Source organism: Gigantopelta aegis, chromosome 3 (assembly GCF_016097555.1).
Source record: "Gigantopelta aegis isolate Gae_Host chromosome 3, Gae_host_genome, whole genome shotgun sequence".
NCBI lineage: Eukaryota > Metazoa > Mollusca > Gastropoda > Neomphalida > Peltospiridae > Gigantopelta > Gigantopelta aegis.
The window spans coordinates 33,367,165-33,385,489 of NC_054701.1; the positions used below are offsets into that span (position 1 = coordinate 33,367,165).

The 18,325-nt window shown below is 36.8% G+C and overlaps 1 protein-coding gene across 2 annotated transcripts in view; it reads right to left on the minus strand.

Moving 5' to 3' along the window:
* LOC121367911 overlaps nucleotides 1-18,325 on the minus strand; it is a 128,650-nt gene that overhangs the window by 61,099 nt on the left and 49,226 nt on the right. Inside the window, exons 8-11 of one of the 2 annotated variants that reach the window (XM_041492361.1) lie at nucleotides 11,466-11,570; nucleotides 10,223-10,483; nucleotides 6,367-6,516; nucleotides 3,084-3,272 (exon numbers count right to left, since the gene is read on the minus strand). In XM_041492361.1, coding sequence (XP_041348295.1) covers nucleotides 3,084-3,272; nucleotides 6,367-6,516; nucleotides 10,223-10,483; nucleotides 11,466-11,570 — 705 coding nt within the window. The remainder of the gene's footprint in view (nucleotides 1-3,083; nucleotides 3,273-6,366; nucleotides 6,517-10,222; nucleotides 10,484-11,465; nucleotides 11,571-18,325) is intronic. The other variant, XM_041492362.1, reaches the window with a different exon arrangement.

The window sequence follows — 18,325 nt, forward strand, 5'->3', positions numbered from 1 at the left end:
AAACCAGGTATGCGTCCAGCAGTGTTCGTTGCTGTGGCAGTTCGATGACGCAAGTGTAGAACCCGGATGTAGCGATCTTGTGCTGCAGTTGTTATGCGACGCCTTCCACTTGTGGACCGGTCTTCAGCTGATTGAAACTGCTGGTACCTGTCCCAGAAACGTGACATGGTGCTCTGATGGACGTTCATGTGGCGTGCGACTGCTAACTGGAGGCGGTCTATTGCAATGTTTCGATTCGGCAGGCTTAGTCTTGGCATCTTGTAACTCGTCTACGTCGAAATGGAAACGAGGCATCATTGCAAGCATTGCAGCTTTAAATACCCATCACTACCTCAATCTTTTCCGCGAGTTTCACATGCATTCGCCAAAATCTTACCATTTCACGCCGATTTCCTGCAATTATTGTACAACGTGCCTCAACGTGCGTCAAATTTGTTTTAGGGTGCATGTGGGCATGCTGTCCCATTCCAGGAACATTAACAAACATGGTCATTCAGCTACATTGTAAAAAAAAACTATATTTTGTAAAATCAAACATTTTTCTCCTTTCCCTATCACCTATGTGTTTCTTTTTTGACAGAGTATATATATGTATACATATATATATAATAGAGAGAGAGAGAGAGAGAGAGAGAGAGAGAGAGAGAGAGAGAGAGAGAGAGAGAGAGAGAGAGAGAGAGAGAGAGAGAGAGAGAGAGATCATATATCAACTTTTTAAAGGAAACGTTATGTTTGAAAAATATTTAAATATAATTCCTGAAAGGTTAGGGGCACTATTTACTGGAAGGTAGAATAAAATATTACTTGAAGATAGACCGTGAACTGTATGCCATGAAAGTGAATGAATGAATGAATGTTTAACGACACCCCAGCACGAAAAATACATCGGCTATTGGGTGTCAAACTATGGTAATGCAAATAAATAAAGTGATGATCAACATCAATATAAAAATTCAAGACTTAAACAAAAACAGTGTAAAGAACTGCAAAAACACAAATATCACAGAATTTTACGGATACTGAATTTTACTAAAAACTTCAATTTTGTGCTGTATTGGCCATTCTCAAAGAGAATGTTACACCCCTGCACCACGGTGAGGTTACAGCACACGCAGGGGCCATGAAAGTGATATTGTTGATGAATATTTTCACACTTCACGGGTTGAGGTTTTACATCATTATTATTATTATTATTATTATTATAAAGTTGAAGTACCCACCCATTTAAAGAATTACTGAGCAGTAAGAGAATAAACATATTGAAGAAGATGGCAAACTATATAAATGTAAGTTGCCTGGTTTTTAAATTCCTAGGTAACTGAGTATCTCACGCCATAATCGGATGCCTAACAATATTATTACTGCTGTCACTGTCACTGTTACTACTACTACTACTACTACTACTACTACTACTACTACTACTACCACCACCATTACCAAAGGACGAAAAAAGAGCCACAAACACTTGTCTAAAACCTGTTAAGAAGTTGATTTTTACCGTTAACAATTATATGGGAATCTTACCATGTGGTTGTTGTTTGCAGTCACGAGCATTATCTATAGATCTCGACTAATTGTAAACCAGATAGTAACGTTAATTCCTGCGACAACGCCTTATGTTCTGATTGGCTCTCGTATCCAGTTGAATCTGTCTCAGTTAATGTAGTTTCCAGGTTGAATATTTAGTCATGTCTGACTTGAAGTAAAGCTGCGTATACAGTTTACAAAACCACGTGGCTGTAAGCTTGACATTATCTGATAAAGAAAGTACTACCCTAGTGTGTTTGTGTATTATCAGTATCATATATTAGGAATCAAAATAATTTTGTATTCACTATGATGTCACATTTTTAATAAGGTGATATTTTAAATTTTAACATTTACAATTCTGCAATTATGAAATACTTATGCCCAAGAAAGCATAATTTACCAACTACTTTTAATTGCCTACCTTAATTAGAAGCTTTTAATTTAGTACGGTATTCTGACCTACACATACACGACTAATCACAAATGCTACTCCTACTGATTGGTAATATGATATTTTGTATATACTCTTTACTAAAAACAGGAATGAACGCACCATGGACATCAACTTTGATATTCCTTTGTGATATTGGTATAACAAATGACAGGTCTGCAAAGGGCGATGGATCGTATGACCCATTACACTTGGAGCAAGTACTCTACTTCTGAGCTATATCTCAACCGCAATACACGTAAAGATGGCAAACTCACCCGACTTTTGTGAACATTAGGGCAACTAAGACGGTATGCACTCTTAAATTACTGTGATAGCATCGTAGCCGTATTAATTGTAGACATTGATTAAAATGACACCCTTGTCATTATGTATAAGGTGATGCTACTGACGGTGTTTAGGTCAGTTCTTTATTGAAATTAAGAGCAATTACGTCTTGGTGTTATGTGGTCCCTGGAATACAATTTTGAAGTTTTTTATGCTTTGAATTTATTTGTAAGACATGGTTGGTTTTAATAAAAATATGTTTTTATATTATATCTGTTTAAGAGTTTAATCAGTTTAGATTACAGAATACTCTGATGCATTTGATTAAAATAATTATACTTTTACCCACAATACTTTAGCATGCCAAGGTAAATATTTAGTACCCCACACTGAATAGTTTCAGGCGATGACATTGCATTAAAAAATGCATCGAAACCTTCTGCAGCTTTCCATATCACGTATACCCGAAAAATGGGTTTTGGAGCTTGGACTAATTTGTAGGCTATTTTCAACAGAATATAATGAGTCGATATCCGTATCAAATAGCATACACATCTATGTCGTCAACATAGCAATGCTAAACAGCAGCATCAACACAAACTATAAAGATAAAATATTTTGCTGTCGTGGTCACTACAGAGACATTTCTTACAGTACTCTATCTTCAAAATAAAACCCACTAATATAAGTTATGCATTTGGGTTAATAAATGATACCTTGAACCTTGACTCAAAATTTGATGACTTGAGGTTTTCAATATTTCCGAGTTCGTTGTCCTTTGCTAACATGTCAGATGTAGATACATATTCGTTACAATGTCTTAGTTTCGACATACCCTGTGACTCTGCTTGGTTTGATTCTTCATCAACGTTTCTCTCTTCTTCAGTATTTGACTCTTCTTCGACTTCTTCATTGCTGCAAATGCTTCCTCTGTCCTCACCAGTCCCAGAAGCTTCAGCACTATTCAATGTGATGGTGTTACGTTCCCCATACTGTACATTCGCTGTTTGGGCCTGGATATGGACTGTAAATAATATATTCAGTAAAAAAAAAATCACAAAATATATACAATTAGTAAAATAATACACAGTATGACAAAGTAACCTTTCGTGGCAAAAAGCCAACAAAAACACTAAAAACAACCTCCCAAATCAACAATATTTTGCTTATTCTAGCTATATACCGTTATCTCATATATTGTTTTAGGGCAAATCTTGATAGAGTATCTTTAAGAATGTTGACATATATATATCGAATGCATGTCACCATCTCATTGGTGGCAGTTTTAAATTGAGCACCGAATACTATAATGTCAGCCATTGGTAAGTTATGTGACAGAAATTGCTGTCATAAAGAGTTGTATTCTCTAGTCAGTATAATCCAATTACTGGGATTTAATTTGACCTAGTGTTGGTTTACCGGGTACTATTGTGATTATACCCGGTGTCCCCTGGCGCTGTAATGTGTGTATGCATGTGGCAATATATTTACATTATATTTTATATAATGTTTATTCTGTCCATATATGAGAATATATTCATTTACCACCCACCTTTGATAAACAACAAAAATAAACATAGAAACATTCCAAAGAACATGTATGTGACATTTCGACGCTCGAAAACACATCTCTTTCCATGTTCAATCCATTTATACAACTATTTAGGCCAAGTTATTTAACACTGATCCATTTCAGATATTTTTTCAAAATTTAAAAACACCAAGTGTTAATTGGCAAATTTCGCGTTTATTAATATCGACACATAGAGACATTTTTCGTTATAAAAGTGTACGTTGGGACCCCAAAAATATGTCGAATATCGACTCAACCGAAATAAAAAGAATGGTAGTTAATACATGTCTTGATCAGGACGGACCAGCCATATACACACAAGCGATATATTGACTCAAACAAGTTCCACATAACGATGCTCGACTATATATATATATATATATATATATATTTAATTTTAACTTATTTGTTGTTTATATTTGAATGCTACAGTTTACAAAACATATTTTACAAAATACAATTAAAAACAAAACATTATGCCAACAGCATGTAGCTTTGTTATTAAATGATTAAGATTTTTGTCCTGTTTGGATACTAAATATTGTTTTTATATCGTTTATAATTATACGGTATCCAATAACGTCAAAAATGCATGATTTCACATGTCGCCACAATAAAAGTCACTTTTGAACATTTTACAAAAATATGTACAATCGATGCATCGTTCTCTTCTCTGTGAACATTTGCCGGTCCCAGGTGGTGCCTATTGGACAAATTTTGGTTCTGGGTCATGGCCTATCAGCATAACAGGGACATGGGAAATGCTTGGGGTGTTAATCTTGTGTGTCTGTCTCTGTCTCTGTCTCTCTCTCTCTATATATATATATATATATATATATAAAATCTCTCCGTCTCTGTCTCTGTCTCTGTCTCTCTCTCTCTCTCTCTCTCTATATATATATATATAAAATCTCTCTCTCTCTCTCTCTCTCTCTATATATATATATATGTTTGTGTGAGTGCGTACGCGCGCTCGTCTGTCTGTCTGTCTCTGTCTCTCTCTGTCTCTGTCTCTCTCTCTCTATATATATATGTTTGTGTGCGTGCCCGCGCTCATCTGTCTGTCTCTCGTTCTCTCTCTCTCTATCCCTCTCTCTCTCTCTCTCTCTATATATATATAGAGAGAGACAGAGAGAGGGAGAGAGAGAGAGAGAGAGAGAGAGAGAGAGAGAGAGAGAGAGAGAGAGAGATAGAGATGAGCGCGCGCACGCACACACACAAACATACAGTCAAACCTGTCTCAAGCGGTCACACAAGGGAGTAGATAAAAGTGGCCGGTTAAGGCAGAAGGCCTCTGAGTATAGGTTGCCACATATATAGTCTTTAAAACATTTGTTGTTGTTTCTTGTTTTACTATCTGTACTGCTAGTCAACGGATGTGTTCTTCACTGATGATATTAAATCAACATTTGACATGTCGTCTCCTTCAGAAATAATGCAAATGGAATGTATTAAATTAAGACTGAATGGGTACTAGCATTCCTGAAGGTGTGAAGACCGATTATTTGCTGAACCTTATCGCTGTTGTTAAAATATCTCTTTTTATATAATAGTAAAACTTTACTGCTGCCGCTTAATACAGATATTTTTGCGATTTGGGATCCGATTTAGGGGCCGCTGACCGCGTTAGACAGGTGACCGCTTATTACAGGTGCATTTACATTATAAATCGTTTGGGAGAGAAAAAAGTGGCTGCTTAAGGCAGGTGACCGCTGAGTACAGGTGGCCGCTAGGACAGGTTTGACTGTATATATATTATTATTTTGTTTGTTTGTTTGTTTATATTTGCAATGGAGAAGTTTACAAAATATATGTTACAAAATACAAAGAAAAACAAAGCAGGCAATTATTAACGAACTAATTAAAACGTATGTACAGCTGATTTAATACATTTTTGAGCATTTAGGAATGAGCCATGTTTGGATTTCACATACGTTTTTATCGTTAAACTGGCATTCACAACAAATTAAGTGCAGAAAATATGCTCAATATTTACAAATATAGAACACCTATCAACTTCTTAAAAGAAACCTTATGTTTGAAAAATATCTTAATATAATTCATTAAAAGTTATGGGCTTTAATAAATTGACAACATCAAAGCACTATTTACTGGAAGGTAGAATAACATATTGCTTGAAGATATTCAAGATAGAACGTGAACTGTATGCAATGAAAGTGATATTGTTGATGAATATTTTCACAATTCCAGAGTTGAGGTTTTACATCAATATTTTTATTATAAAAGTCCAAGTACATACCCATATAAAGAATTACTGAGCAGTAAGAGAATAAACATATTGAAGAAGACGGCAAACTATATAAATATAAGTTGCCGGGTTTTTAAATACCCAGGTAACTGAGTAACTCACGCCATAATCAGATTCCTAATAATCATACCACTATCACTATTATTACTGCTGTCACTGTTACTACTACTACTACTACTACTACTACCACCAACGGACTAAAAAAGAGCCACAGACAATTGTCTAAACCTGTTAAGAAGTTGATTTCTACTGTTAATGATTATATGGGAATCTTACCATGTGGTTGTTGTTTGACGCCAGGAGCATTGTCTATCGTGATTGATTTTAATTCCTGCAACAACACCTCATCTTCTGTTTGGCTCTCTTGTGCATTGGAATTTGTCTCAGTTAATGGAGTTACCAAGTTGAATATTGAGACATGGTTGTCTGGAAGTAAAGTTGCGGATACAGTTTACACAACCACGTGGCTTTAAGCTTGAGATTGTATGATAAAGAAATTATTACCCTTGTGTGTTCCCTTATCGTCAGTATCATATATTAGCAATCAAAATAATGTTGTATTCCTAATGTACGATATTGGCGTTACCAAAACGTATTGTAATATATAATATGAAGAGTTCACGGGGATAACCTGTGATGACACAGTTTTAATAAGGTGATATTTTAAAATGTTAACGTTTACAATTCTGCAATTGCGAAATACTTCTGCCCAAGAAGGCATAATTTACCAACTACTTTTAATTGCCTACCATTATTATAGACTTTTAATTTAGTATGTTATTGTGACCTTCACATACACGACCATTATAATACTGACTCTCTGTTTTGGACATGACAGGTTATTACCATGAACCCTTCATATTAGAGCATAACTAACGAGCTATGAGGAATTATGAATTATCTGTCCCGAGTGAATGAATGAATGCATGAATGTTTAACGACGCCCCAACAAGAAAAATCATAAAACTATGGTAAAAACAAAACGTAAGTCTGTCAGGAGGAACATAAATTCGTACACACACACACACACACACACACACACACACACACACACACACATCATATAATAGCTAGTATATCCAGTGAATTCAAAGTATGTGATCTTTTTTAGATCACATACTTTCAGAATTCGATAACTGCAAATTAGATGTAAATTAATCGAGGTCACGGCACTACGTTTATTGACATTTAAGAAAATGCATAGTCATAATTCAAAATACATTTCAATAGCAACTTTGCACTGAAATCTGCCCAGCGTTCAGAAGAAAAAAAAACCGTTAAGCACTAATTTATTTTTATGTAAGGACATCCAAAATGAAGCATTCAAGTTTGAAGTCATTTCCATTGAAAAAGACACAACGTCACATATTCTTCAATCTAATTAAAATTAGCTCCACTATTACACGTGGATCTAACAGCAGCCCGTTGGAGCTCATGTCCTTTCATTCAACCAATCAAAACCTTACAAAATCATGCCAGTGATTTGAAAACATTCGGGATTATGCCGAAGGTATAAGAAATGATTCGGGTGAATGACGAAATATGCCGGAAACTAATTTCAATATAAAATTTTATATAAAATTCGTTTCAAGACCCCCCCCCCCCCCCCCCCCCCCCCCCCCCCCCCCCCCCCCCCCCCCCCCACACCCCCCCCCCCCCCCCCCCCCCCCCCCCCCCCCCCCCCCCCCCCCGCACAAAATCTGTTTATACTAGTATACAATCCAGAGTTTATTACTGCACTTTTCCCCTGTTTTTTCAATGTTGAAATAGACCAACAAGTTCGCCTATTGCATAAATAGTCTCGCCCGATATTTTTAGAATTTGTATGCTCCCGAATAACGCTATAAATGGCGATGTGTAATTGGTCGATATTTAAATTGTTATTTATAGATGAAATGTTACCTAGACATGGGAGTCCACACAATGCTGTTAGATCGATCTACTGGGTAGACCAGTAAAGCTAATTTTAATCAGATTGCATATTCTTAAGTCATTTGAATATCTAGTAATGGGGGGCTGGAATTGAAGTTGTGTGATTTTTAGCATTTTCAATGTCTTACGTGTATCTCTGTGTGGGTAAAAGAGCGTTGACTGTCCCATATTTGACTAAAGCCGAAATTAATCCACATCAGTTTTATATAAAATGTCCAGTTTAAATTAGATGAGTTATTAAAATAATATGATTCCATGTACGCCATATGCATTATTGATGAACAATCATGTGTTCCTAATCTAAACCAGTATTTTGCTGCAAGGCCCCTTTATCAAGCATTCTCACATCCATCACGGTGTCCAACTAGAGAACATGATGTTGAGCAATTAAAAATATATATATTATTAACAATTGGCGAATGATCGCGCGACCAAGCTGGGGTGAAACTAATAATAATTATATCATCAAATGAATGAATGAATGAATGTTTAACGACATCCCAGCACGAAAAATACATCGCCTATTGGATGTCAAACTATGGTAATTCAAACCATGAGTTGATGATCAAATCAATATAAAAATTCAATAGTCAAATAAAAACACAGTGTAAAGAACTGTGCAAAAATACAAATATAACAGATAGATCAAATTAAAATTTAAAGTAAAAGTCAGTATCACGTAAAAATTGTAATACAAATTTTAGATAGAATCGAAATGATTCCATCACATTTCGTTGACAAAATATATCATTTCGAGTTTCATTCAGACTTACACTTCACAACATGTGGCGTACCGTCAGAGTACACTGGCAGTACACACATTGAGGTGGAGGATCCTTCTTCAAGATAAATGAATGGGTCAAGTATGTGTGAGCAATGCGAGCACGACACAAGACTATTTCATCCTTCCTGCACCGTCTATAGGAGGACTGCCACTCTCCTAAGACCGGCTTGATGGCACGAATCTTGTTCGCAACCGCACTGTCCCAATCATGTTGCCAAGTCGAAAAGATAAATTGGTTGATGCTATGTTTAAAATCGGTATAAGGTGCACCAACCCTGGCATGAGGCAATCCAAAGCAGACTCGGCAGCAGAATCGGGCTTTTCATTACCCCTTATACCAAAATGGCTAGGCACCCAACAAAATACAATATCTTTACTGGCAATGGATAAAAAGACACACTTTCGTATCACCATCCAAATTAAGGAATGGTCCAGCTTCGTATTGCGTAAAGCTTGCAGAAAGAAAGTAATAAATTTGGATGCAAGCGAATCTATGATTTCTTCTAAGGTTTTAATGACTGCCCAAACATCAGCACTAAAGATCGATGACGAGTCATGGAAAGTATTGTGTCTGATGGAAAAGCTGTAGCATAAGCCACAGAATTCCCACCACGTGACCCGTCTCTATATACAAGAATGCAATCACGATACCTGTCTTGAATTTACATGAAAATTTGTTTATATACAACAGCATCTGTACAATCATTCTTTAGATGCGCAAGATCAAATACAATTTTAGGTGGTGTAATACACCAAGGTGATAAAACAAAATATGAAGGAGTTTCCAGTATCAGTTAATTCAATGTTGGAAAGAAACAAAAACGCTGAATGCGAAGACCAAATGTACGAATAGCATTTGGCCTTGCATCAAACAACTTCATATATTTGTTATCAAACACCGCGATATGTGTAGGATGGTAGCATACTGCAGAGAAAGCTTTGTACGCCTAGGTGCCTGTGCATCAATGTACAAGCTCTCTACATGAGATGTTCTAAAAGCACCAAGACAAAGCCTAAGTCCCTGATTGTGTATAGGATCTAGCATCTGGAAGCAAGACTTGCGTGCCGACCCATACACAATGCATCCATAATCCAGTTTTGACCTCACAAGAGATCTATACGGATGGAGCATAATCTTGTGGTCTGCTCTCCATTTCATATTACCAATAACTTTTAAAATATTGAGAGCCTTTAAGCCCTTCTTTTTAACATATTTAAGATAAGACACAAATGATAGCTTCCTGTTAAATATAACCCCAGAAATTTAGTCTCCTCCACAACTGGAATTGGATTTTTGTCCAAAAACAACTGTGGATCTAAGTGGAGACCTCTTTTCTGGCAGATATGCATACAAACCGTTTTTGCCTTTGAGAATCGAAAACCACTGTCAGTTAATTATTTCATCAGCCATCTTACCTGTTTTGTAAAAGTTGATGTCTATCTGAATGTCCAAATCTTTTTGAAGGACAAAGTTTTGAATTGTTGGGTTATCAATGATAGATTTCATGACTCCATACATTGTTTTCTTGAACTGTACCTCGATACGGCCAGGGTTAATTTCGATCGTTACACAGTTCGACACTATGTGCAGAGACAAACACTGCAGCACCTCTGTTAAAACAGCAGATTTCGGTGACTCAAAAATAAATCTAGCGTCTTTGGGCTCGTATTGGATACCTGAAAATAATCAAATGTAAACAGATTTAATTCAAGGATGTTGTTTTTCAAAATGATAAATAGGGGGATAATGTAAGTGTGGAAAACAATTCTGTCAATGTTTGGTCGCGCGTAGTGCGAAAACTCATTCTGATATGGTTTTAGTTTGGAATACGAATCTATTATCTACCAGACCTAACCACCTCTCCATCAATGCAGATTAAAAATATAATTCTTAAGAATCCTTTGACATACTACCTCTGTGACAAGTACAGCTTCTATGATCGATCGATCGATCGAGAGAGAGAGAGAGAGAGCACATTTTTTATTATGAAATCTGTCATAGACAATCAATAGATGGCAGCATTTCAGTAGTAGTAGTAGTTGCTATTGTTTTTGTTGTTGTTGTGGTGGTGGTGGTGGTAGCAGTGATGGTGGTGTTAGTAGCAGTAGTTGTAGTTATAGTAGTAGTGGTAGTTAAAAAAGAAGATGTGGTTTACGGATTTCATATCTGGGTCACCAATACAATGTCAAAAAAGGAAACCAGCATCAATGCTACAAAATCTCGCCACACTATGGATAATTTAGCATAAATTTCAAGACGGAAGATTCTGGCCAAAACGAACATTAAATAATTCTTAGTAGAAGGTAGAGAGAGTTCACCCACAATGCCAGTTTTACAGTTGAAATTTTTTGTGAATTTATTAACCAAAGCAATATGTTTAATATTTTAATACCTGGAAATGTAGACAAAACATTTAATTTCAATACGATTTTTTTGGGGGGGAAAATACAAGCCTTGTTTAACTGATATATATGGGCCAGCAACCGCACAGAGTAATAATTTAAATTTTCTATAAGTACATTATAATGCTAATTTTAACATAAATACATGCTGTTGCTTGTTTTATAATATATGTCATATAGTTTGTATGTACTTCTCTGTGACAATGTTCATGGTGTATTTGACAGTATTGGTACACATTGTGTTAAATAAGGATACCTGAAGTTGATGCACGTGTTTGTTCGTCAGTACTCTCCTCTCCTTTCTTAATGATTGTGTTTTGACCCCCAGATTGGTAGTATACATTTTTGGCATTGATATTGTCTGAAAAAAACATAAAGTACTACTCTATAAAACCACCTCAAATTTTTGGAACTCTCGCAACAATTAAATCTCACTTGACTCCCACACTATACAGTCCCAATCATTTTGCCAAGTCGAAAATCAGTATACTGCACATCAACCCTGGCATGAGGTAAATTCAAAGCAGACTTGGTAGCTGAATATGCCTTTTCATTACCCCTGATGCCAACATGGCTGGCCACCCAACACACTATAATATCTTTATTGGCAGTGGATAAAAAGACAATTTCGTATCACCATCCCAGTTAAGGGATTTAAAATAACAATATGCTGGATCCATTGAATTAACTGTGATAGAATGATAAATGTATGATAAATGAGGTATGTATATACATCATCATAATTTTTGTGCGGTAATGTTTGCAATTTGAGGTCGTTTTGACCTTGAGATATAATATGAAAGGCGTGGCAGCTGTATTGAAACATAAAAGAGCACAATATATTTCAAAATAATTTTCTGTACGCTAGAACTCTAAATTAAACCAACAAAGATTACTAATGTACGATTGGTAATACCTGAGATCTTCTCTGTTTCATAAAATTGAACTTCATTTGTCATAGGGGCCGAACATACCTCAATGGTAGAGCGCTCGCCTGATGCGCGATCGATCTATAATCGATTCCCGTCGGTGGGCCCATTGGGTTATTTTTCGTTCCAGCCAGTGCCCCACAACTAGAGTTACAAAGGCCGTGGTATGTACTATCCTGTCTGTGGGATAATGTATATAAAAGGTCAATTGCTGCTAATCCAAAACGAGTTGCCCATGAAGTGGCAACAGCGGGTTTCCTCTCTCATTATGTGTGGTCCATAACCATACACTAGTAACCATAAATAAAATGTATTGACTGCGTCATTAAATAAAACATTTCCTTCCTTCCTTCCTTCATTCGTCATAACTATAATCAAACTCTGACAAATCAAATTCTGATGTTGTGATTTCAACATCTGTGTTACCATCTGTTTACTGGATGTTCCAGTTGGGGTTCATGTGAGTATTGGGCAAATGTTGCAGACGGCACCACATTTTCCGCTGACCATGTTCCAGTGAAGATCAACAAAACGGGTTGTGTGACAAATGAATGGCAGAGCTGATGAAGGTGAATGAATGCATGAAAGAATGAATGGATGGATGTTTAACGACACCCCAGCACGAACAATACATCGGCTACTGGGTGTCAACCTATGGTAAATGCAAAAACAATGTGATGATCAACATCAATATAAAAAATCAAAAGTCAAATTAAAACAGTGTAAAGAACTGTGCAAAAATACAAATATCACAGATAGATCAAATTAAAATTTAGAGTAAAAGTCAGTATCGCGTAAAAATTGTAATACAAATTCTGGATGGAATCGAAACGATTCCATCACATTTGTTTGTCCAAATATATCCTTTCGAGCCTCTTGGAGATGAGGACACTCCACTAAAACGCGGCGCACCGTCAGAGCGCACTGATAGTGCCAACACCGAGGCGGAGGATCCCTCTTCGAAACAAATGAATGTTTTAAGCATGCATGACCGATGCGAGCACGACACAAAACCACTTCATCCTTCCTGCACCGTTCACAGGAGGACCGCCAATCTCCCACGACTGGCCCAACAGAATGAAGCCCGTTCGCAACTGATGCAGGCGATGCAATGGGCGTGCATGCAGTGTTATCCGAGAGAGTCGCTGTCTGATGGGATATATTAATTATGCCTTTGTTTTTCTGTTGATCAATACCACATTTTGCCCTGGGCCTCTACATTATTTGAGCTGTTCAGTTCACCATACACAAATGTTTTAAGGGCATTCATTAATTTAAGGGGCGGGACGTAGCCCAGTGGTAAAGTGTTCGCTTGATGCGCGGTCGGTCTAGGATCGATCCTCGTCGGTGGAACCATTGGGCTATTTCTCGTTCCAGCCAGTGCTCCACAACTGATGTAACGAAGGCCGTGTCATGTACTATCCTGTGCATATAAAAGATCCCTTGCTGCTAATCGATAAGAGTAGCCTATATGTCTGACGCCATATAACCTTAATAAAATGTGTCGAGTGCGTCATTAAACAAAACATTCCTTCCTTCATTCATTAATTTAGTGGAGATAGGAAATGACAGTTACTATCAGATCAGATTATGAGTGGAGATAGGAAATGACAGTTACTATCAGATCAGATTATGTAGGTTATAGTGCAGTGGTGATAACTGGGTCATTATTTCATTGCAAAAAAACTTCCATAAAGTCGGAACCTTTCCTTTAGATACAATATCAGAACCAGTCATGATGTGTATAAACAAATAAAGAAAGACAAGAGAGACAACATCAAGACAATGGGCATGACGGTATGACGTGATGCATGGGCTGTCTGATCATGCTTTAACATTTCAGTGAATCAGTATCCTTAGTGTCGTCGACTACTGGTACGGAGTTGTAAATAAATAGTGATAATGGTGTTGTATGAAACAGTTGCAGTGATGGGACGTCATCTGTCACAAAATGTGTGCAGCAGAGACCGACAGAGAATAAGATGATTAGCCCATTGTCCAGGCAGGTTTGATAGTGATGCCTTCAAAAGCTGCTGACCTTTTGCTGTTATTAAACCAAGGGTGCACAAATCGGTTGTCCGCGCGCCCGAGACAACCAAAATATGTTGCGGGCAACCATTCTTTGTCAAACATTTGCCCCGATGGGCAACCAAGAAAATAATAAAACAAGTAAAATGAAAAAAAAATCCCGACACTCGGACAGTCACGGGCAATTCAAAAGTATCGAAACTGATAACTAGACTGACAGGCAATATAAATATCCACCCTAACGCTGCCATCCACTCAGCGTCCACCGTGCATGATTTTGACGAGTTCAATGCAGACAGATACGTTTCAGAATGGTGGCTATTAGCAAAGGGCACAAGACATGTGAAAGGCCACAAACTACACCAACAAGCACCCAGTTCTGAGCTAAAAGTTTGGCTAAGCCATTTTCTATCTTCCGATGTGAACAATCAATTACATAATCTATCCGACACCTAACATATAATAATAATACCAAATATTAACAGGGATCTTGCGACTGGTAATGAGAAGCGGTGTCATCAAGAATTCAGCATAACAATGTTTGCTTATTTTAATAATCACAGTTATTAATTTTAACGGCAACATGTATGCAAGAAAAGTCTGAAAAATCTGTAGCGTGTTATTTTAACTCTGTGAAGTCTTTGAGCCAAAGTAATAAAAACGGCCCGAAATTGCGTGTCAGTTTCAATACGCATGCTAGTTCAGGGCCAAAGGCTAGGGCCGAGTTCAGGTAAACCGAGCAAAACAAAAACGTCCGCTAAACTGGTTTATGCGCTTCATGTTAAACCCAATGTCCACGTCAGGAACCAATCGCATAGTTCGCGAATGTTTGGAAAACGTTCGTTGGCTGTTCTCAGTGTGCATATAGGTCACGCTTGACAGTCAGCCGAGACTTGCACGTGTCAAAAGACATTGTTGCAGACATTAAACAATACGATTACACGCAAGTAAATCTTGATGTAAATTTGTGAGAAAAACCACCACCACCAAATAGTTGTTCGCATTAATTACTTAATTGCTGTTTCGTTTGTTTATTTCCGTTGTCTGTTAATTTCGCACTCATGCATTTCGCGATCGCGGGAAAGGAACATGCAGTATTTATACAAATTGCGGTTAAACGTACACTGAATACAATTAGTTTACAATAATCATGATATTTGTTAGATAAAATATTATATAAATTTGTTAGATTTTAAAAAGACCGTAAAATTTGAATTCATTATCTTTTTAATCAAAACCTTTTGACGTAAATGGATAGTTGTCATACCGTGAAGTCAGCATTCTTAAGGCTACGTGTTTTACAAGCTGAAAACAACAAGAAGCATTTAACACGACGCAGAAATCAAGAAAATGGCGCAAATTACGAAATTGTTGGGGTGTGGAATAGATGGGTTATTTTAAAATACAATTAAAAGCAGTTTAAACCAAAATAAAGATTGCTATTTTACAGAAATAATGAGCACTGTTTAAAAAAATAAGAAGAGTATTGGCTCTCAGATTTTTATTAATGCCATAGGCCTTAGAATTTTGAGTGTGTTTGCAGAGGGCAATGGCTTCCAACTCTGCATATCTCCCCTCACCCACTGAAAAATCTAAGTAATATATTAACTGCCCCTACCCCCATTGCTGTCTTTGATTTTGATCGGGGATAATTTTGTTACTCAGATGTATTCCAGTTTGTACATAATTAGCTGAAAAAGATACAAGTTTCATATTCATATATAAATACTCTATACAGTACTACACAAGACAATTTTGGCTAAAACATTTTCATTATGGCAAATAAAAATTCCATTTGGCAGTTTTTTTGGCAACAGGTATTTTTAATCTTGGATGAGCCCTGAGTTCATCAGGTATTATGACTGTGACAGCCCAAGCGAGATCGAACCACCTCTGTGGATCCATTCAGCTGATTGGGTTGTTTCTCGTTCCAACCAGTGCACAACAACCGGACAAAGGCTGCGGTATGTGCCTTCCTGTCTGTGGGAAAGTGCATATAAAAGATCCCTTGCTGCATTAGGGAAAATGTAGCGGGTTTCCTCTGATGACTACGAGTCAGAATTACTAAATGTTTGACATCCAATAGCCGATGATTAATTAATCAGTGTGCTCCAGTGGTGTCGTTAAACAAAACAAACTTTTTTCAGCCTAAGCGAAGATGAGCTGTAGATAAATAATGTTAAAAAAGAAATAAAACTAAACTGATAAGTAATGATAATAAAAACATTTTAAATTTCAGTTTAATTTTAAAGACATTTCAAAATTATATTCATAAAACGTTTTATGAAATATGTGGGCAACCAAGAGATGATGTTGGGCAACTTCAGCTACTGGTTGCCCTCCGGGCAACTAACACAAGTTCACATTTGTGCACCCCTGTAAACAATCAAAGAAGTGTCTTTCAGGTCATGGCAAATGGGCTACATTTAAAAAGTGCAGTGTTAGTATGGAAGGTCTAACTATCCTGCACCACTTTGAATCGCCACATCTCTGGTCATGGGAAAATAACTATACAGGAGAACTGTACCATTCTCTTCTTACACACATCTCGTCTGTTGGTCCTGACTGGACTTTGACAAGTGGAAAATATTTAAATATCGCACCCAATATACAGGCGGTAACAGATGTTGACAGTTCAGCATCAATATCTGATGTGTTTAGTTTCGTGCGATAGACTAGGTCTCAGTTAAACCTATCGTACCTTACGTTTGTTCACTGAATACTTTTGAAATATATTGCGTTCCTCTGTTTCAATATAGCTGCGACGACCTCCATATTAGATTTAAGATAAAAATGGCATCAAATTGCAAAGACGACCTCATTTTAAAGATCATGAACAACGGCCATCTTGGAGTCTAATATTAAAATGTCCATATATGGCAAAAATAACCTCACCAATAGACTGACGTCCCCTGTTCAGTATCAAAACACTCTTCATTTATGATTTAACCCACATATTGCAAGAGCTCTGGTGTTTTTTAAATTATCAATGTGGTGGACATCGGCCATCTTGGATTTTAATGTTAAGATGTCTTCAAATTATAAAAATAGCCCCACTAATATTTTAAGTACTCTCTGTGTAATAGAAATAGACTGCTTATTCATGATTATAACTGGCATTGTAAATGAGAAATGGCTATTTCCGATTTATAGTATGGCCGCCAGCGGCCATAATGAATTACGGCCTCTGGTGGAGTTAGCCGGATCTTTCGCGAGGTAAATAGGGACTATCTTTTTTAATGTGTGGCTACAGTTTTTCCACCAGACACAATCATTTCCATGAGATTGCACAATTCAGCATCAATCTTTACTGCTGAAACTTGGTTAATCACAATCTAATTAAAATTAGCTCCACTATTACATGTGGATCTAACACCAGCCAGTTGGAGCTCATGTTCACCAATCAAAACCTTACTTGCAGAATCCTGCCAGTGATTTAAAACTAAAAACACTGCGTAGTCCCCAATGTCCAGGTAACATTTCGTCTGTAAATAATAATTTAAATATTGACCAATCACACTTCGCCTTTTATAACGTTATTTGGGAGCATACAAATTCAAAAAATATCGGACGAGTCTATTTTAGTGGCCGCAGTACAGCGAACCATACCAATACGTACGGGGTGGGTTATCATTCTTCAATTTTACATTAATAATTATTTATTTATTTATAAGAAAAAACAAACTAAATCAGTCTTCAGTTTTACATTACAAATTATTTATTTTATAAAATAAAACATGTTTTAAGGCATTCGTAATTCACACGAAACATGTCGTATACCCTCAGGATAATTCGGAATGTTTTCAAATTATTTTTAAATCACTGGCAGGATTCTGCAAGTAAGGTTTTGATTGGTGGACATGAGCTCCAACTGGCTAGTGTTAGATCCACATGTAATAGTAGAGCTAATTTTAATTAGATTGGGTTAATCAATTAAAGCCATGGAACAGATTAAGGATTCATATGCATCCAAATATATTATGTTTTACAGACTCACTTTCGTCTCATCAAGTTTTACAGTACATAAAATTGAAGCATTCCTTGGTTGTGATAATGATACGAAAGTGTGTCTTTTAATCCATTGCCAATAATGATGCTATATTTTGTTGGGTACCCAGCCATGTTGGCATTACGGGCAATTAAAAGGTAGATGTTGCTG